This window comes from Sphaerodactylus townsendi, linkage group LG02 (genome assembly GCF_021028975.2).
Source record: "Sphaerodactylus townsendi isolate TG3544 linkage group LG02, MPM_Stown_v2.3, whole genome shotgun sequence".
NCBI lineage: Eukaryota > Metazoa > Chordata > Lepidosauria > Squamata > Sphaerodactylidae > Sphaerodactylus > Sphaerodactylus townsendi.
In genome coordinates, this window is record NC_059426.1 from 20,950,131 (window position 1) to 20,971,985 (window position 21,855).

The following is a 21,855-nucleotide window of genomic DNA, read 5'->3' on the forward strand; positions in this document are numbered from 1 at the left end:
CATCAATTGGCTTTCGGGTTGCCACTGAAATTGCACACACCCCCCCCAAAAATTGTGGTGGTGTGCAGAAGCATTGGCAAGTGGGCAAGTGGCAGGCCCTAATTGCTCCAGGCGGCTGCAGATGTAAGCAACTGTGACAGGGAGGGGGTGAGGGTTAGAAGCTGTGGTGGGCAAATGAAAGGTCGACCCTGCTTGCTCTGGGATAGCTGTGCTTGCTCTAGGTGGGCCCAAGCAGAGGCATAAGTGGTGGTGGGTGGGTAAGTGAGTGGTGGGCCCTGCTAGCTCTGGGTGGGCGCAGGCAGAAGCAATTGTGGTGGGCCAGTCAGTGGCGGAGGCAGGCGGGAGTACTGGCCCAATGTGCCCCTCACGTGACCCTTGAAAATGGGGCCTGGGTTATCTGCCCCCCTCTGATCCCTCCAAATAAAGCCATTGGCGGGCGGATGGAACTTGGGGATCTCTCAGAATTACACCTCATCTCCAGACTACAGAGATCTGTCTCCTTGGAGAAAATGGATATTTTGGAGGGTGGACTGTATGGATTTGAACCCCCGTGAGGTTCCTGTCAACCCCAGGCTTCATACTCAAATCTCCAGGAGTTTCCCAACTTGCATCTGGGAACCCTACCGCTCCCCATCCCCCACCAGATGGAACATTGGACTGATCTAGCAAAGCTGCTCTTATGTGGCTGAATGCATGTTTTTGTCAGAGCACATATTTCCTTTATATTATGGACCAATTCAAATAGAAACCAATATCATCATGGGCAAAAACATCTTCATTTCTCATCCTCATAGGCAAATACATCTTTCTTTTTCAGACTGCACAGGAGTCACTTCTGTCATGCTCAGGAGCACAGTCTGGCTGCCCCCCTTTTAGGCCCTTTTCTCCCATGACTTGAAAAGGGGTGCAGTACTGAAGTAGGGTTCACACCCCAGATAGCAGGGATGCGCAACACTCACACTGGAACACACAGCAGGAACTGAGACACACACAGCTATATCAGCTTCCCAGAAGCAGTCCTTCTTTATTAGGTTCACAGCACTGTTGCTCTCTCTGACAAAGTGCTTCGCCAGATGACGAGAAGACAAGAGTCTCACAGTACATAGCACACTGCTGCATTGTATACATTTCATCAACCAATCAGAAAAGCTTTCCAATTAGCTCCAGAAAGAGGCTGTCATACAGAGGTGGTCATATGACACCTGTCATTTAGATTTTGTAGATCAGACATTTGTTCTGACATGACTTGGCTCACAGGATCTGTACACAGTATGGCTGTGTCCTATGCAAACGATCTTATATACAGGGTGGACCACTTCTATCCTGAGGTAAATGGAATGTTGGAGACGGAGTTCCTGAACCAAAGACCTAGCTGTTTTTGTTGTGTCTGGAATAATGTCTGTTTTTTAAACAAATTATTTCTCTCACACACTCATTTTTATTCTGCTCTTCCTCTGTGGCTAGGGAGATTTGCAAAAGTAAGGATCATTCCATGGTTAACCCCTGCCCTGAAATTGTTAGCTCCATAATCCTTGTTTCCAATAACGTGTTAAATTGCTTGTTGGCAGTTGCAAGTTAAAGGGAAAAACAAACCATGGAAAATCAGCATTTTGTTCGTGAAGTTTGCTTATGAAATAAGACACCCAGGTATGTTTGTTCCCACTGAAGAAGAATTGAGTCTTTTATTGAATATCCACGGGAACTCACAGTTCTGGTGATCATATAACATCTATATGTTTGGTAAACCCCTATGTTTCTGCCCATTCTTCTATTTTTGTCCTACCCTTCCTTTAAGAAGTCCAGGATGATGTCCATTGTTCTCCTGTTCCCATTTATCTTTGCAGCACCCACTGAGGTATGATCAAATGAAACAGAATAATGCCAAAGGTTCTGCAGCATTTATATGAAAAGGGCACTGCAGAACATTCTGGAAAAGGCCAAGAACGAACTTACAGGACAGAAAGAGCACTGGTCATTCTCAGCAATTCCAATTTTTCACAGGAATTAGAGAAGAGTTTGATTTATTTGTCACAGTACAATATATCCTAAAACAGCAGACAAAGCAATCTCCAGCCAAGAAACCAAGAGGAAATCCCATTCCCAAGAACATCACCTGAATGGAAAATTCTGGTTGCTTGGATAGATGACCACAAAATCCAGACAAAATCCAAACAACCCAAATGACACAAGACAAAGCAAAATGTAGCTGAGAACTTGATATCTAGAAAAGAAATAAGCAATAAGAATTCGAAAAGGCAGGCAACGGATGACAACGTGACAGAAAATTAACCCGGAGTTTGTGTCAAGGCTGACTCTGGCTTGGTGCACTAGTGTAACCAAATTCACCGGATTTGCTTCTAAGGAGAAGCAGTGGCGTAGGAGGTTAAGAGCTCGTGTATCTAATCTGGAGGAACCGGGTTTGATTCCCCGCTCTGCCGCCTGAGCTGTGGAGGCTTATCTGGGGAATTCAGATTAGCCTGTACACTCCCACACACACCAGCTGGGTGACCTTGGGTCACAGCTTCTCGGAGCTCTCTCAGCCCCACCTACCCCACTGGGTGTTTGTTGTGAGGGGGGAAGGGCAAGGAGATTGTAAGCCCCTTTGAGTCTCCTGCAGGAGAGAAAGGGGGGATGTAAATCCAAACTCCTCCTCCTCTTCTTCTTCTTCTAGTAACCCAATAAGTAACAGACACCATAAAGCAAAAGAAGGTTTTATTGAAGAAATTTAAGAAAAGGAATTAAAATCAGGCACATCATTCAGAGGCAGTGAAATGTACAAAAAAGAAAGCAAGCTGACTAGGGCCCATTGTGCACAGATCGTCTACTCAACTCAAACAGAATTTCCCTTTGGGTTAGATTTTCAGTTATGTAACTGATCTGATATATCCTCTGGGTTAGATTTTAAATTATGCAATGGCTCCAAAGTGACCGAGCTTCTGGAAGGAGAATTCTGGCACAAAAACCCAACCTTAATTTTATTGATTTGATTTAATATCCCTCTCTCCCTGGCCACAGCCAGGCTCAAGGTTTCTAACGTATCTGGTTAAAATACATATGTTAAAATACATATTTCGCTTTGCAGGGGAAGCAAAGTAGACCACATTGCACCAGGTTTTCTTTGGAATTTCTTCCTCCTCCCTCCAGGCCTTTCCCCCTCCCACAAGGAAGCTATTACTCCAGAGGTGTAGTAAGGGGGGAAACGCCTGGTGCACTGGTGTGTCCTCTGCCCTCCCCCGGAACAGCCCCAGAATGCCCTCGCCACACCCCCGCAGGGGCACACAACTGGTACATTGCATCCCCCTTGGAGCTACGCCTCTGTATTACTCCATTTCGTCATTCTACTCTCCTCCCATTTTGCTGCCTGACCCCCTCCCTGTCATCTTTCCCCTACAACCTCCATTTGGCTGTCATTTTCAGTTTGTGGGGTTTTGGAAGGAAACCATTCATTTTATTTTTATTTATTTTGCTATTGTGAGCAAACTACCAATAGACTGCTACCCTGTTTCCCTGAATATAAGACATCCCCGGAAAATAAGACGTAGTAGAGGTTTTGCTAAAGTGTGAAATATAAGGCATCCCCCAAAAGTAAGACATAGCAAAAGTAAGACATAGTCACAGCTTCTCGGAGCTCTCTCAGCCCCACCCACCTCACAGGGTGTTTGTTGCGAGGGGGGAAGGGCAAGGAGGTTGTCAGCCCCTTTGAGTCTCCTGCAGGAGAGAAAGGGGGGATATAAACCCAAACTCTTCTTCTTCTTCTTCTTCTTCTTCTTCTTCTTCTTCTTCTTCAAAGTTTTTGTTTGGAAGCATGTCTGACGAACGGAACACAGAAAAATAAGACATCCCCTGAAAAGAAGACATAGCGCATCTTAGGGAGCAAAAATTAATATAAGACACTGGCTTATCTTCGGGGAAACACGGTAGGTGTGAAATGTACAAGGCTTACCTGAGGTGGTGGTGGGGCAACTGTCTGCCTCTCCTCTATTCAAGTTTGGTGTAAGCACATACATGTTTCATCCCCCCCCCCCATTTCCTGAGTAGTCACTCAGGAAAATAGACCTTGTGCAACCAGCATGCTTTTTCACTCAATTTGTTCCAGAATAACCCCACCAGAAAATGGGCTATTGGTGTAAGGAGCTCTTATAGTGACCCTGTATCAGAGGTGGAGGGGAAACTGCGCCCAGGGTATGCGTGTGCCCCGCACTCATGCCGCAATGATGAACACCCCAGAACACCCCTGCCATGCCCCCTCCATGGCCCGTTGGCGCTGCGCCATTGCCCTGTATTGTTTTCAAGGCAAGAGGCTAACGGGTAATTTACCATTGCCTGCCTTTGTGTAGAGACTCTGGAATTTGTGTAGAGACCCTGAAAGTCCTTGGTGGCCTGTCCAAATACCAACCAGGGCCAACTCTGCTAAGTTTTCTGTTATATTAGAAAGCCATTGTGTGTGTGTGTCCTAGACAGCTGTGAAAACAGCACAATATTGTTTGAAAAAAAATCTGAGTTAAAAGGTAACGTCTTACTTTTTCCTCTTCCTTCCTAATGAGAGGTATGTGCCAGAAATAAAATTACTTACTGGTTTTGGTGTGGTGCTTCGTGGTGCTTTTGTTTTTTATATATAATATGGTTTGGAGAGCTTATTCTGCTCATTTGCAAAGTCACTTTTGAACAGAGCATTAATCTGTCAGCACTCAGCACTAGGTTTTTCAGGTAATAGATCAAAACTCCTTTCTGAAGATGGTGTCCCCTGATAAACTGGTGAGTTTATGGAGTCAACATCCAAAGCAAACTTAGTCTTAGTAGCACCAAGCCTTTATTGGCATATAAGACGATACAGAGAAAAAACAAAAAAACAAAAACCAGATTTAAAACAATCTCCAAAGAGAATAACAACAAAGAATCTCTTTCCCCGACAGACTGACACAACAAAGTTAAAAAACAGAACTATCCTTTAGGGTGTATAATTTCTAGTAAAAACTTGGCCACCAATTCACAAACTACGAAATCAGGGTTATTTAGCAAATGTAAGATCTTTTGAGTATCAGAAATCCTGCCACAGTTCAAGGGAAGAGAATTTGAAAAGTTTCCCCTAATTCCCTCATATTGAGTGCAATAGAAGAAGGAATGGGTTAAAGTTTCCAGTTATTTAGAGTTACAGGAGCAGAATCTCTTTGCGCCCTCTATTTTTAAAAATCTACCATATAGCAGAGCTGAAGGCAGAACACTGAACCTAGCCAATGACATAGCTCTCCTAAGGGTAGGGTTCAGTATTATGCATATATAATCTGCTACGCATCCCCATTTAAATGGTATCGAGGAGCTACGGGGTGAACATGTTTTGGATGCAAATACGTAGGTTTTGAGTTTCTGTTTCTCATAATCTTTCTTTCAAACTGTTATAGCCTTCAGCATGGGACAACATACTCAAGGATTCAACAGAAATGCCAATTTCCTCAATTTTGTTTGTAATTAATGGGAGCCAGTTGGAAAATTATCCAAAGAAAACGAATGACAGGACAGTAAACATTGATCACTCATGAATAAGCATATATGCTTATGGCAAATGCCAATGTGGTAGTGGAAGGAGAAGTGAATACTCAGTTTGGCAGTGGCAAGCTAAGCATTCAGTTCTCCACATAGCTGCTGCTCCTCAAGTCCTTGTGGTCTTGGGAAGCAGTGAGAGAAGGAAAATAACTGAATGTTGAGCTCCATGCTGCCGAGTTCAGTATTCAGTTGAACTTCTCCCCACTGCAGCTTCTGATGTCCATGTGGACTTGAGAAGCTGTGGCAGGGGGAACTGGTAAATTTCAAGTCTGGGTTTTAAAACATGGAAAAAATTCAGTGAAAAGGCAAATAAAGCTGATGGGTATCAACTGTATTAGACTTACCGAAAAGTTCAGAGTTCTTATCAACTCCGGTTCTTCACATTAGAGTTCAGTGCTCTTAACTACTAAACCATGCTATATAAAGATGCTCCCCTCGTCATTTGTACCCTTTCTCCTCTCCCCACCTGCCACATTCAACAGTTCCTGATTCCAGCCCCAAAAACCCAACCCAATGAAGAAATGTTGCCTTCCCTCTTGAATTATTTGAAGAGTGAGGTCCAGGCTTCTAAGAAAGTCCTGAATGATTAGCTCCAGGTTTCTGGGAATGTCAAAAATAATGGAAACCTCCTAGATCCAATCTTTTTGGGAGACCAGCATAAGGTGAAAATATTGGTGGTTTGTGAGTCTCTGGCACCAAGCCTTTCTTCCAGCAATGAGTCTCTGGCACCAAGCGTTTGGTCCTGCCACGAACCTCATATTTCAGTCACTCTTACTAAAAACACCACTGAGGGTTTTTATCCCTGTTCATTAACTCTGTGCGGACTGTTCCACTGAATCTGACCTTTCATATCTCCCCATATTTCCCATTAAGTTACTTGTCAACATTTCATTTGTATCAGGAAGCAGTGGCTTTTGTGTGATTGGGAGAGTGGCTAGTGTTAAAAGACAAATATTTATAAAATCTGGAGGATCATGACCTATGTTTCAAATGGCATGCATATGTAGGCTATGAGAAAGTTAAGGCAAACACAGAGTTTTGCAATATATAATAGTGCTCTTTATAAAGTTTGGAGGAAGTATAGAAAATACTTTTTAAGAAAATTCCAAAATGGTTCTCACCCCCATGAGGCTTTATTTAGTACATAATCTATTGGCCATAAAAATTATTTAATTTATGTTAAGATTTTGGACTATAATTCCCAACCATTAAAATTGAAAAGTAGAGAGGAAATAATGGTGGAAGGATACACACACACACACCCCACAAACCAACACACAAACAAGCACGCACGCACGCACACATATAAAATATATGTAATACATCCATCTTTGGATGTAATATATTCCCACCAGAGACTGGGGGGGGGGGGGATGATGCACGGGGCAAAATGGTGCCCCCCACTTACTTTAGTTCAGCCAGCTGCAAAGAAGAGCCAGCTGAAAAAACAGGGCCTGGCTGGTGCAGTTGCATGTTGGTCTGCAGGTGGGACTATTCTTCCCAGGATACTTTGCGAGCCCCAACTCCTGCAGAAGCCTCCCTGAGGCGGGTCGGAAGGAGGCTCACAAGGTCTCCTGGGAAGTGTAGTTCCCACCTGCAGACCAATGCACAGAACTACCACCCAGGCCTTGGGGCCAGGCTCCTACTAAGGTAAGAGGGGCGTGGGGTGGGGGGAGTGCAGGGAGTGGGGCACCTGGTGGGGTATGGGGGAAGGTTGTGGGGGCGATTTTTCACACCCATGTGACCCCAATGATGAGCGCCTGGGGTATGCCCCCCCGTTGCAGCTATGTGATTGATTCCCACTAGTGGGGGCAGAAGAAATGGAAAAAACAGGGGGGAAAGGAAAAAGGGAGGGAAGGAAACTCAAGGGAAAAAGAGGAGGGACAGGAAAAGAAGGCGGGGAGAAGGAGAGTCCTAGCCTTGGTCAAACTTCTCAAGGATCAGGGGCCACCAGTAAGTTATTATTACCTGATTTCAAGGCTCTCTGGGGAACATACCAGGAGAGTGGGTCCCTAAGGTACATGGGCCCCAGACCGTTAGAGGCTTTGCATGAAAGTACAAGCTCCTTGAACGTGATCCGGTGCTCCACCTGGAGCCAGTGCAGCTTGGCACAGCATTGGTTGGATGTGTAGACAGAATGCGGAAAAAACAGACATTGTATTTTGTATCATTTGAATATGTAAGTTAAATAATACCTCATTCAAAGTATGTTTTTGTGTGTTTCCTTTTCTCTGCATTTAATGAGGTAGCTTTGAAAGTTTTATTTATGAAGACAGTTAGGAACTGATTTCTCTTTCTCACTGGTAAAAATTTCTCAATGGTTTTTGATTATTTACTGAGTGTGCTATTTTTTGACAATTGTTGGGAGATCATGCATTACTTAAGAACAAAATGTATGATTGTGGATACTAAGTTGTTGATATGTACATATATAATTGAGGGTTTTTAAAAAAACTTTAAATTTAATAAACTGTTTAAGACACAAACACACGAATTCAATTTATGCAGCAATCACTTTGAACAATCGGAATGTTCCATGAAGATCCTGAATGCCAAATGACAGTGAGGGTGCCCCAGAAATATCTGGAGGAGAACATTTGAGCAAGACCTGAAGGCACTGAATATTGCATGAGAAGAGGCTGAAAAACTTGCCCAAGACCGGAACTGCTGAAGAGCACTTGTTGCCTGATATGCTCCTTAGCATGGGAGGATCTAACTAACTAACATGAAGATCAGCAGCTCAACAAGTAATTATCATTATCATTATTTAAATTTTTATCCCGCCCTTCCCGACAAAGGCTGGGCTCAGGGCAGTGTACACACATGTTTAAAATAGTCTGTAAAATTATTATAAACCAAATCGTTTAACATTCAACCAAGTACAGACGGCAAACAACAACTTATACCTATGAAAATTGCCTAGCTCACCTCACACAGAACTGACAGTCCAAGCGTGGGAGAAAAATACGGGCAGAGGGTGGTGGTGGTGATGCTGATGATGCTGGGTTGTTAGTTGGGGCTGGAAGTAGAATTCTTACAGAAAGCGATCATTTAATACCATAAATTGCCAAAACTTACAATTGGATGCTATATTTTCCAAGCCCCTACACCATTGCAACTGGTTGATTCCAAGTTCTAATGATACAACAGTACACCATTTGATTCCAGCACTTCAAAAAACAAACAAAAAACCTTTTGTTTACATCAGTCAAGCAGAGCTAATGTGAACATCAACTATTTGTAGTATATGATTGTTAGTTTGCAATTCTAAGCCTCATAAGAGAAACAAACACAATTATTAATCACAACCTAAGGGATGAAAAGCCAAGTATTTTAGGTCCCATCAATAGCCCAAGGTTTATAGGTTCCAGGTACATCCTTTGGAATCTAAAAAGAATCGAGAGAGGGGAGAGAGAATTGAAATGTGACTTCACATTAAGAAATCCTGAAAATTCAAAAATCCATTCTTACTTAATGTTGTTTTTAAACCTTAAATGGCATGAGAGAACTAATATTGCACATTGCCTACAACAATTTTGCTGCAATTTTGGTCTTCCTCTGACAGGCTGATTGTTACCGGCCGCATTTGCTTTCTATTTTGTACATCTTGCTCCTCTATGGAAAGGTTCTAGGTATGGTATTTGTACAGATATTAATAAATAGGTGACAGTTTCAGCAAAGATAAACTGGGAGTTTCAAGTCACCTTAAACATAAGCTTTTGTCATCTAGAGCCTATTTCTCTATAAGCGATGAATGGCTCCTTACACTGCAGACTTATGTAGCAGGTGTTAAAAAAATACAGTAAAGAGGCCATGAAATGCAGGTAAAGCGTAGAAAGAACAGGGCGGAGGATATTTAAGAAGTGTTTACCATCTCTGTAAAATGATCGGTACACGCCATGCGAATCCTTGCTATGTTCAGTGGACTGTCCAGGGTAAAAACTCCATTCAGTCCTCTTTGCTTCCGGGCAGCAGCCACGGCATCCTTGATGGCGAAGAACACGGATGAGGCCAAGAATACTCCAGCTTCTCCCAAACCCTGCAAGATAAAAAAAGTTGGTCAGCTTTGGAAGTGGGAGTAGAAATAAAAGAAAAGATTGTGGCTATTATGTACATCCGCAGGTGGTGTCAAAACGCAACCAACGTGCGGTGACCCCAGCAAAGAGTTTTCAAGGCAAGTGAAAAGCACAGGTGGTTTGCCATTGCCTTCATCTGCCGAGACTTACTTGGTGGTTTCTCATCCAAGTATTTTTACTGCTTAGTTTCTGAGATATGATGAGATTGGGCAATGAGATGAGATTTCCCACCTTTTGTGGCTACTCTACTGTATTATTTAAAGTCATGCATCAGCTCAGGGGAAATCCATGAACTGAAGCCTACTCTTGACATACAATTTTTTTAACACTGTAAATTTCTTTGGAGTGGTAGCCATCTTCAAGACTAAGATATTATCTATTGAAAACTGAAATATTCAAGTTACCTATTTCTGTCATATGTTTGTAATGGGCCACTGGGTACTTACTGGAAAGGGTGCTTCTTCTCTGAGGAAAGGAGAACATCTTGATGGGTGATTCCCATCATACTATCAGGGAGACAGGAATTACTTTTTTCTACTTCCTGTCTCCTTTTGGGAAAGCACCCTTCCTTCAGTTCTGGCAATTCTGAAAGCAGCCAAATAATCTACATCTTAATAAACTGACAGCAACAGGTAAAGGTTAGAGAACACGAACATGCAACATAAGGTAGTTAATGGACAACAATTTTATGTAATGACTAACTGATGATGATTCCAGAAGGGCTAAAATGTCCTCCTCTCTTCAGAGGAGAAGAACTCTTTCTGGTAAGTACTCAATGGCCTGTTCTCTTTCTGAGATGGTGGACATCTTGATGGGACTTCTCATAGCAGTGTCCTAAATCCTGGGTCTTCGTGATCTATGATATGTTGGAGAACCTTTCTTGCAAAGGCAGCATCAACAGAATTATGTTCTTTTTGGAATGTTTTATATAGGTGGAAATGTACAATTAGGTCACCACCTTGCATACTTTCTTTATTTGTCATTTATCTTCTGAAGGTCAGGTTGGTTGATGTACTCCTAATTGAGTGGTAATTCCCTGAGGAAGATCTAGACGCGTAGTTTGTTTGCTCTGTAATACACTCCTTGGTCCTTTCTGCACAGCATAAATAAAACATCTTGAGGACATTAAAAGATGCATTTTGGGAAGGAAGTTTGCACAGCTTTTTCCATGAGATGTCTTCAGGATGCTTTATTTCTGCTCTACCTGGTTTTTTAGAAAAATGCTTATAGGGGTCTTTTCCCTCATGTTGTAACCCCATTTTCCCTTGTCTGTGCAGAACAAGGAAGCATTTTATTTTTCCTGCCCAACTTATAAGTTTTCTACTTTCATTTTGCCCTGCCTACCATTTTCTGCCACTTGAGTCCTCTGTGCAGTCTGCCTTGCTGAATATCCCCTGGGAAATCCGCTCTGCAGGCATTGGAGCTATCTGCCTTTTTAGCCAATAGAGTACATGATTTAATTCAGCTTTTCCTGCCAATTTCAGCAATGCATAGTTTTTTCTATTTAAAATGTTTTTGATTACATGTCTTTGAAACTACAACTCAAAATGAGAATCCATGCCGATTCAACTCAAGTTCAACTTGATGTAGCATGTCCAGAGAGATGGAAAGTTTCATTGGTGGGGCTACAGACAGTTGTAACAGGTCTATGAAATACAGGCATCAGGGCTAAAAAGGTGCCACTTATAACTTCCCCATTGTTCCTTGATTCATCAACTAACTAAAAAAAGGGAGGTGAGTGCAGACATATGTTGTTGTGGTAAAGGGGTGGGGGGGATGAAAATGTTTTCCAAACATTTTAACTGATTTGTACAGAAAGGGCCTCTGTGTAGCAGCTTTTAACCTTCCTTGATATTTTCCCAACTAAATACTGACCAGGGCCAAACCTGCTTAACTTCCATCATCTGACAAGATCATGATAACTTGGGCAATAGTTGTGCCTTCTGGGAATTCAGTCGAACAATATGGGATTTTCTTTAATGAATACATTATTCACATATCTAATTTGTTTACCTTGGAGGAGTAGATTGCAATTGGGTTCCTTGTGTTTGGCAGCATGTAGATTCTCAGTTGTTCTGGGACATCACAAACAGCAGGGATTTTATACATGTCTGGACCCAGAGTGTACTGCTGTCCTTCTGGGGAGAATTTTACTTCCTCTGATGTATAATATCCAAGTCCCTGCATAAAACCTCCTTCAATCTGTGGGTATAAAGAGACATTATTTAAGTTTGTATACATGAAGTATTGAATCTACTGGATAATGAGGTCTGTATAATCATATTTTAACTTAATGTTTTTCCTCCCATTGCAATGTGCTAAACCTGGTTTTGAATTATACATATAATGTATGAGACACATATTATCATTGGTTTCCCCCCTTGATTCCTTTAATGCACGACCTCTTGTATTAAAGCACCATTTCAATATTGGCATGGCCTCACATCATATTCTAGTTTTAGCGGTCCCACTATAGCAGGAAGCCTCTTGCTGATTGCTGCCAACAAGTGTTTTAGAAAATGGGTGGAGGCAGGTATGGGGTCTTGAGCAGCATGGCTTCTGATTGGCCGTTGTAGACCTGATTGGCTGTGCAGATTAAAAGAATGTTGCTTTGGTGGCAGCTGCCACTACAGTGTTGCTTTGATTTTGTTTCTCACTACTCATTTCCAGTATATTGTTTAAATTACCCCTCTTCTTCCCTGCTCTTGGACTTTCTCTGGGTGTGTCTGTGTGTGGCTCTACTTCCCATGTCAGCCATTTTGTGATTGCACCTAGCACCCTGTGTCAGAATTCCGAAGGTGCCCACAGGCTCAGAAAGACTGGAGACCCTGTTCTAGACAGGCCTGAATAGTGTTTCTTTAGGAAATCTCTGTGTGTTTCCTAATTTACAGTAGCTGATTATGCACAAGGTATCTGGTATGCGATGGGGGTGAGTGTCCATTGCAGCAAGATTTCTTGTATGGATGTATTTCCTCAAGCCCCACTTTCACTTTCTGTTCTCTCCATGGCAAGCGAGACCACTTCTAGCATGATTTTAGCTTGTTTTACTGCCAGAGTGGAACAGATTTGCCAGTGAGCACAGCCTTGCCCCAGACATTTTCCCATCGCCCATGGCCAGCCTCTCTAGCTCTATTCTTCATACTCCCTTGCACTGCATCCACACCTTATCCATCATCCCCCCTTCCATGTTGCTGGAATCCTTCAAATCCTTCCATGTTGCTGGGTCCTTCAAATTAAAGAAAAAAGCTCACTTGGACTTCCAGTACAGAATACCGTGCTGGGAGGTTGTGCTTGGCTTTGCTAGGCACCAAAGCTCAAGTGTAAAGTTCTGAAGCCTCTCTGGATGAAGGAGAGAGTCAGAAAAGCCACATGTACTCCTGAAGCAATCTCCTGGAATGAAGATATAAAGCGATTGAAAGAGGAGTCCATCCTGTTGCTTCTAAGCCTGACAAAAATCAGGAGATCTTCCCAAGAGGTATGGAATGACAAACAAGTGCGGAATGTAAAAAAAACTTTAAAACAAGATCTGGACTCTGTACAATCGGAGGTTGAAATACATGATTTGACCATTCTTCAACTGGAATATCAAATCAAAGGGAAGCCTTGAGATTTAGCAAGGTACCCGAGGATTCAAAGTCAGCAAAAAAAAGGGGTTAAACAAGAAATTGCCTCAGTGCTGGACAAATATTTGAAGATCAAAGAAGAAGAAATGGTGTCAAAGACTGAAAACTCTATAGAGTCACATCAAAAAACTCCAAAGTGAAATGACTGTGTAGAGATAATGTTATCTATTTCCACTCTAAAGAAATGGCAGATTGGATTCTGGAAACACACAGGAAATCAGCAATCAAGATAGAAGACAAGGACATCATCACAAAGAAGGAGACTTCTTTAAAAGTCTTACAAAACAGGAAAGATTATACATTTTTGGTGGACACTTTAAGAAGAAACCAGATAAGATTTTCATGGCTTAGATAGGAAGGAGTTCAATAAGTACTTCAATAATGAATGCCAAAGAGTTCTTCAATAAAATTTTAAAAGACCTTAAATAACAATGTTCTGTAAGAGCAATCAATGATTTAACAAGAGGGGAAGTAAATGGGTTTATTAGAGATTAATGATAAAAATATTTGGGATGGTAAATTCAGATATAAGGTTAAGAGAAGGGGGATAATAGTGGGAAGGAAGAATTTATGTTAAAAATCTTTGACTATGGGAAACTAGGTTATGAGGATAAGATGTCCTTTTCAAATTTGTTTTAAATTGCCTCAAATTGTAAGTTGATATATAAGAAAAAGTTTAAGAAAAAAAAGGAACATAGGTTGGGCTTTAGGTTTAATAAACAGTGAAAAAATATTATGGATAAGAATATACAAACATTGGTAGAGCTTGCTAGCCCTTCTGGACCAGTGACCCATCTAGTCCATCATACCCATTCACATAACAGCCAACCAGATGCCCCAAAGGGTCAGCCAAACAAGGCATAAAGGCCTTCCCCTAATGCTGCCTCCTAGCACTGATATTTAGAAGTCTGCTGGGAGTCAGCAGCACCAATGCTGGCAGAATCAGAGGAGGGTTTTGGCATCTACACCTCATTAGTTGGCCATCTAGAGCAATTAGTTGACTGCTGTGTGAAGTACACTGCTGCACTAGATGGACCACTGTCTGATCCAGCAGAAGTAGCAACAAAAGATCTAGCGCAAATGCAGAGATACAAGACTGTGCAATATGATACCAATGGGCACTATATTACAGTAACACCATTATACCAATATTGTTTTTTTTCAGTGACAGTGAGGGGTATCAGTTGCCAGCCTCCAGGTGGGACCTGGAGATCTCCCAGAATTACAACTGCTGTCCAGAAAACGGCTACTTTGGAAAATGGCCTCTAAGGCACTATGCCCTGGTCAGCTCCCTACCCAAACCCTGCCCTCCCCATTCCCAAATTCCTGTGAATTTCCCAACTGGCAACTCAAAGGGATAAGAGTTTCACCATTAGATGCTAAATCTGTGATCTAAGGTACAATTCAAGATAGATTACCTAACATTTTCCCTAATACAACATACGCCAACAAGGAATTATGATAGGTAATTTTTTTCTACAAGCTCAAGTTATTCCTAATTTTCTTAGGAACTGATCACAAGCACTGAAATCAGTTTGGGCAGGGTTCTTTTGCACATCTGCTCTCCTGCATTTTCACGGTTATGGAGTCAGTTTATTTTCTTCCATGTGTGATTTAAATAAAGAGGAAGCAGTGGGACAAAAAAAAAACACAAGTGAAAACCAAAGGCACAACAATGTATGTAGAAATCAGGGGCTAAACTGAAGCCGAATGGATCATCAACAACAACAACCTTTATTAGGCATATAAAATAGGCTTCAGAGCATTACCAGGCATTTGTGAAGTACAAATCAAGAGTACATTCAAAACACAGACAGAGAAACTGTATCTAGCATTGGGCGTTACTTGAAAGTTCTGTCACTTGTAAAATAAATTTTACTAATTTTTCCAAGAGCACGACATCTGTATTATTTAACAAAAGCTCCACAACAGAGTTGTCAGAGTCTCTTTCAGATTTGTCTAGGACCAGCCCAGGAGAGAAATTCCTAATACCCACATATCTCGGACAGTCGAGTATGATGTGAGCAACAGTCTCCACTTGGTTTTTAAAGTGTGGACAAACCCGATCCTGGAGAGGGATAGATAAGTAGCGACCCTTTGTAATGGCAGATGGAAAAGTATTGCATCTGGCCCTTGCAATAATCCATCTCTGTTGTGGTTCATTTAATAGTTCAAGTTATTTGGCTATGTGCCCCTGTTCCGGTACTATTCCGACAGAAAGGGATGAGCATGATTTATTTGCTTACCCCAACAAGATATGGTATTCCTGTTCTAAAAGTCTGCTTCTTAAGGTTTAGAGAATCTCTCTGGGTGACAGCATACAGAGATCTTCAAGTATTAAATCTAGAGAGTAGATTTTTTATTTGAGAAGTTGATACCATTCGGAGGCAAATAGGTCTGGGCGCACAATGTATGTTAAACTGCGCACATCAGTTAAAACATAGTTTGATCCAATACTTGAATGTATTCAGCCATGCTCTTGTTTCAAGTAGGTTCTGACCAGTTTCTAAGCATAGTACAGCGTATGGTACAGAGTGTGATAACCCAAGTATTTTGTAGAGGAAGCCAGATAGTATTCTTTCAACCGAGTTGTTCCATGCAGTTATCCATAGGGGAACTCCACAGAGAAGTTGCTGAACTACCTTGGAGTTGAAAACCTTTAGAGCTGTGGGGACATATCCCCTTCCCCTAGAATTAAAAAAACTTACCACCGCTGAAGCAGTGTGATAGCTTCCTTTTATAGCAATGTCTCTGGGTCTGGCCCAAATGGCTTTATGATGAAAGGTTAGGCCTAAAGCCGAATGGATCCAGATAGAAAAAGCCCAAGCCATTACAGAAGGATACTGATATCTCTTCAAGTATGCCACAGAGTCTCGTTCTGAATGAAATATGCGAACAGGTCAGAATGAGCCATGAGAACTATTGCTGTAAGAATAGAAAGCACTTTGCTTATATCTTTTTCAATCAGAAAGCCCATAAGGCTGAGTCCCCAATAAGGGCTGTGTGTGTGTGCACTAAAATGTGTAAATAAACAAGAGATCATTTGATTAATATTTGCCTGGAGTATATCACGTGAACTTCCTGGTACATACCTGTCCTACATTGATTGCCGGATTGATGCTGTAACAGGCATCGATAACAATGTCTGTCTGGAGATTCTATTAGACAAATAAGCAGATCAGCACACGCTATTATAAAGTTAAGAAAAGTTTGACAGACAGCTAACAATATCATCACAGATTCTGCAAGTTAATTCTATAAAGAACCAAAGAATATTTCACAAGTTCTGAACTGGAAGGGCCCTCTCTCTTTCAAACTTGGTATTGTGAACGTCCCTGAATGTGGCTATAAGCTGCCTTTTTCTGCTTACAGGAACAAGCTTTAGAAATACGAGGAAAAAGTCTGACACTATGATTTCATATTCAGTCAGATCTCTCTTTCTTGCATTTGGAAGCTCCAGGATCTATTATGTCTGAGATAGTTCAGTGCTAGAATTGGGAGAATTCTATTCCAAAGTAGGGCCCAAGGAGATGCCATTCAACTGTGCAACCAATTAACAAGCTGAGCTTCATCCAGACCAGAAATATGGCTACACACACAGCGACATGCATGGTAAAGATAAACTGAGCTGGCCACAGTATGATGTCATATAGAGCACGCTTGACCTGTAGCATACAATCTGTGGGCACCAGAAGCACAGATACACTTTGATCCACTTCTTTAAGTTAATAGAGTGAGCCATCAAGTCGCAACTGATTTATGGTGACACATACATGGAGTTCTCAAGACAAGAGGTGAGCTGAGGTGGTTTGCTAGTGCCTTCCTCTACGTAGCAACCTTGTAATTCCCACCTATAATTTAAAAATAAAACTCAACCACATGGTGTTAACAGTGTGCTGTGACAGACATTTTCATAAATGAAGAAATAGTTCATATCCAAGTAGGGTGAAGAGAGCTACTAGCCGCTCATGGACAAAGATGAGGAAGTCCTTGTAGCTTACTTTATGATCCCCTGTCAGGCAGTCAATCTCAACTTCGGAGCAAGCAGCACCAAAAACAAAATATGGAAAAGGATGGCCTTTTCCAGTCTTCCAGTCAATATTGGAGTGATATCCCCTGAAGGAATAAACAAATCAAATTCTTCAAATACTAGGAGTTCACTTTCATTAATATACATTTACACCAGCTGGACTGGATTACAGATACATTTTATGCTGTTTCAACATGAGCTGGGAAACAGAAAGGAAACCAGTTGGGTGATGGTTTTGTGGTCCTTTGAGCCCTGTCTATTGTTATTGTAACATCTGATCTCCTTTTTCTTCTGGTCCAGGCATAAGGTGCTTCTGATACTTGCTGGATGATATGCCGCTACGCTGACTACTGAACTTTGCCAAGGGAGTTATAGTTTCTGCCCCTCTGATTATGGACTTTTCACCACATCTCAGTCTCTAAGTCCCAGTACGTCAGCTGTGCAATGCAATGTAAGCATCACTGCCCAAAATATCTGATCCAGCCAGCTGGAGTCCCACAGGCTCCCATCTGCTAATCTTAGAAGGATGTGGTCAAGGACTGGGGATTTAAGGGCACATAAAGATGTGGTTTCTTTCTCTCAAAACACCAGGTATGTGAGACTCAGTTTGGATCAGGAAATGAGGGTGTTTTAAGCTCTCCTTGGTCTGAAATAGTCCCAGGGGAGCCACTATTAGTCCACTGGAGAAATTTACATAGGTACCTGCATTGCAACCCTTACTGGGCAAACAGTGGCTTCCTGAAAACATTTCAAGTCAGGAAAACTTGGGGAGGAGGCTTAAAATGCCCCTCCCCTTGTGGTTCTGGTTCAAACTGGGTCCCCTCTTTCTACGGGAAAAGAAAATCTGGGAGCTCCTTTCATGAAATTCCCATTGTCACATCTGTTGACCCTTAAGCAATAAAATCTAGATAGCATTTCTGATCCCCAAAAGCAGCAATTTAGAAAATGATTAAGGATTCCTTACGGGAAGTAGCCAGCAGCCGACAGGTTGATGCTTTCGCTAAAAGCGGTTTTAGCCTGTAAGGGAAAGACCATTAAACGAGATTTCTAGCAGAGAAATACAAGATAGTTCACACATAAATAAAAATCGGAGAGCATGAAGCAGAACCTTCTAGTGCTTCACAATGTTGCTGGGCTTATTATTTATCTTCATATACAACTACGAGGCACAGAATTATGCAACTGGGGGCAGATTTTCATTTTGTCCTTAGGAAAACTGAAACCCCAACTTACATTAAAGTAATGGTGTGACACTGCTGTGACACTGATGTTGTGACAGCAATACTAATGCTGTGACACTACTGATTATGAATAATTGGCAGGGGATGTGTATAATATGGAGGGAAGACTAGGGTTATGTCTACAGATGACACCACATTACTAGCAGAAAATACTAATCACCCCTAATTATTAGCAGAAAATACTGAAGATCTGAAACTACTTCTTGAAACAACTATTTTAAAGTTTTGCGCTTTATTCTGTCTCCCTTTCTTACTTCTCTTTCTGTTCAACACACACACACACACACACACACACACACACACACACACACACACACACACACACACACACACACACCCCCTTCTCAAATCCCTTGCCAGGGTTGTGAAAACATGCATGTAAATTCCACACAAGTGCAGCCCCCCTTGATGCATTGGCAACACTGCAGTGTTGATCCTGATAATCAGTTTAGACAAGCAGGCATGAGAATGGTGATCTGACCCCTGACACGCTACAGGGGTCAGTGCTATCAGTCACAGACCAGGAAAGGGATTTAGGCGTCTTAGTTGATAGTTCCATGGGAATGTCAACTCAATGCATGGCAGCTGTGAAAAAGGCAAACTCTATGCTGAGGATCATGAGGAAAGGAATTGATAATAAAACTGCAAAGATTGTCATGCCCTTATATAAAGCAGTGGTGCGACCGCACTTGGAGTACTGTGTCCAGTTCTGGTTGCCGCATCTCAAAAAGGATATTGAGGAGATAGAAAAAGTGCAGAGAAGGGCAACAAGGATGATTGAGGGACTGGAGCACCTTCCCTATGAGGAGAGGCTGCAGCGTTTGGGACTCTTTAGTTTGGAGAGGAGGCGGCTAAGGGGGGATTTGATTGAAGTCTATAAAATTATGCATGGGGTAGAAAATGTGGACAGAGAGAAATTTTTCTCTCTTTCTCACAACACTAGAACCAGGGGGCATTCATTGAAAATGCTGGGGGGAAGAATTAGGACTAATAAAAGGAAACACTTCTTCACACAACGTGTGATTGGTGTTTGGAATATGCTGCCACAGGAGGTGGTGATGGCCACTAACCTGGATAGCTTTAAAAGGGGCTTGGACAGATTTATGGAGGAGAAGTCGATCTATGGCTACCAATCTTGATCCTCTTTGATCTGAGATTGCAAATGCCTTAACAGACCAGGTGATCGGGAGCAACAGCCGCAGAAGGCCATTGCGTTCACATCCTACATGTGAGCTCCCAAAGGCACCTGGTGGGCCGCTGCGAGTAGCAGAGAGCTGGACTAGATGGACTTTGGTCTGATCCAGCTGGCTTGTTCTTATGTTCTTATGTTCTTATATAAACAGACAATCCAAACAGGATAATGATTCCATTTTAAGAATACAAATGGTGCTTACCCAATCTTCCCATTTGCCCTGTGGATTTTTTTTAATGACTGGCTCGAGCCGCTTCCGGAGAGTTTGACAAGCAATCTGTTGAAATAGGTGGCAAGATAAAAAAAAAAAGAAGGTATGTACATATATGCAGGTTTGTAGTTATAACAATGTACTATATTTTCATATTTCATTTTATACTGTGGAAACTGCCCTGAGCTCCACCTTGGTTGGGAATGGGCGGGGTACAAATTTAGAAGAAGAAGAAGAAGAAGAAGAAGAAGAAGAAGAAGAAGAAGAAGAAGAAGAAGAAGAAGAAGAAGAAGAAGAAGAAGAAGAAGAAGAAGAAGAAGAAGAAGAAGAAGAAGAAGAAGAAGAAGAAGAAGAAGAAGAAGAAGAAGAAGAAATAATAATGAATTCATCACCATAATAAGACCAGGTTTTATTTTCTAACACTCTCTCATGAATCATGGGCATAAAGGCTCTGGATTGATTAATGATACTTTTCCCAGTCTTCTCAGATGCTCAAATTACCCCTCTCTGGTATTTGAATCACCTTCAAAGGACCATGTGCTTCACAGAGATTTTGGAAAGAGCCCTGTCCTTCTGCTCCTGTCCTCCATGTCCTAGGTAAAATCAAAGCCTCTGGTTTGGCTCCTGGCCACGCCAGCTAACCTTGTGTGCCCAAGTTTGAGCAGAGAGCAGGAATTTAAAGACACTGCCTTTAGGGGCCAAAATTCCATCCCTTCGACTGGATATTTATGAGAGACTTCCCATCATTTCAGGATGCCTTTCTTTTCATATGATCAAATTTTGGTGTTCTTGCTCTAATTGCAAAGTTACAAAAACTTTGTGACAGGTGTGGGGAGGCGGGGGCAAAATGATGCCCCTCATCCCCCCTGGATGCTCACAAGGTCTCCTGGGAAGTGTAGTTCCCACCAGGCTGCTTTTCCCCAGCAGGTGGAGCTGGGAAAAGCAGGATTTGGGGGAGGGATAGGACCTCAATAGGTTTAATGCTGTAGAATCTACCATCCTCAACAGTTATTTTTTCCACAGGTATTGATCTCTGTTTTCAAGAAATCAGTTATAATTCTGCAGCAGAAATAACAGTTTTGCCTTTGTTTACACTCAGTGATTGGATGGGGTGAATAACCTGATGGAAGTACTTATGTCTGGAAACATGACTGACCTACCACAGCTTGGGTACTCCTATCTAAAGCCACTTTACTTCAAAAATCGTCTCACACACAGACCTGCCCAGGCCCTGAGATAATCATGTGACGTCCTTTTCCATGTGTGCCCATCAACTGAAGTCTGAGTAGCTGACTCCACTTGACTCCATCCCAGCAGACTGTTGAAGGTGGTCCTTTTTCAGAGGACCTTTTCATGACAGCAGTCTTATATGTGGTCAAACTATGAAATTGTGGATCTGTTTGTCTCTGAAAATCACTTATGATATTTATGTGTTTTTAATTACAGTGGTGTTTGTTTTTGTATTTGGAGATCAGTCCTGTTCTTTGATTGTTCTACGTACTTATATTGTTTGTAACAATATTGTAATCCACCTTACAGTCTTTGGATGGATGAAGGTGGAAGATACAAAAGTTCCTGATAGATATTGCAAAAAATAGAAGTCCATGAAATTCAGTATATACTCAACTCAACAAACCTTTATTAGGCATTAAAAAGGAAAAGAAAGAAAAGAAAGAAAAGGGAAACGACCAGACATTAACCAAATCATATCAAGTTATTTCGTATGTCAGAAGGACCAATACAGAGTACATTATTCCACAATCACTTTAGATTTAGAGGGATTAATGAATAGCAAATTTTGGGTGCAGTACTGTATGAGCCTGTGATGTCATTCTGGCCTTTCAGTAGCTTTGCATGCCAGATAACAAGCGGCCTGCCGACTTCTCCAGCAAGCTTTCTCCCAGGCTTCCAAAGAAATAATCTCCTCTGTAGGAGTTTCCT

At 41.9% G+C, this 21,855-nt stretch overlaps 1 protein-coding gene across 1 annotated transcript in view; it reads right to left on the reverse strand.

Annotated features, from left to right (window-relative positions):
• Positions 1 to 7,294: 7,294 nt before the first annotated feature.
• The window catches only part of LOC125427247 (aldehyde oxidase 3-like), a 78,890-nt gene continuing 64,329 nt past the window's right edge, over positions 7,295 to 21,855 (reverse strand). Inside the window, exons 29-35 of the mRNA XM_048486427.1 lie at positions 19,906 to 19,980; positions 18,235 to 18,287; positions 17,242 to 17,356; positions 16,333 to 16,398; positions 11,631 to 11,819; positions 9,413 to 9,580; positions 7,295 to 8,928 (exon numbers count right to left, since the gene is read on the reverse strand). Coding sequence (XP_048342384.1) covers positions 8,875 to 8,928; positions 9,413 to 9,580; positions 11,631 to 11,819; positions 16,333 to 16,398; positions 17,242 to 17,356; positions 18,235 to 18,287; positions 19,906 to 19,980 — 720 coding nt within the window. The 3' untranslated portion in view covers positions 7,295 to 8,874. The remainder of the gene's footprint in view (positions 8,929 to 9,412; positions 9,581 to 11,630; positions 11,820 to 16,332; positions 16,399 to 17,241; positions 17,357 to 18,234; positions 18,288 to 19,905; positions 19,981 to 21,855) is intronic.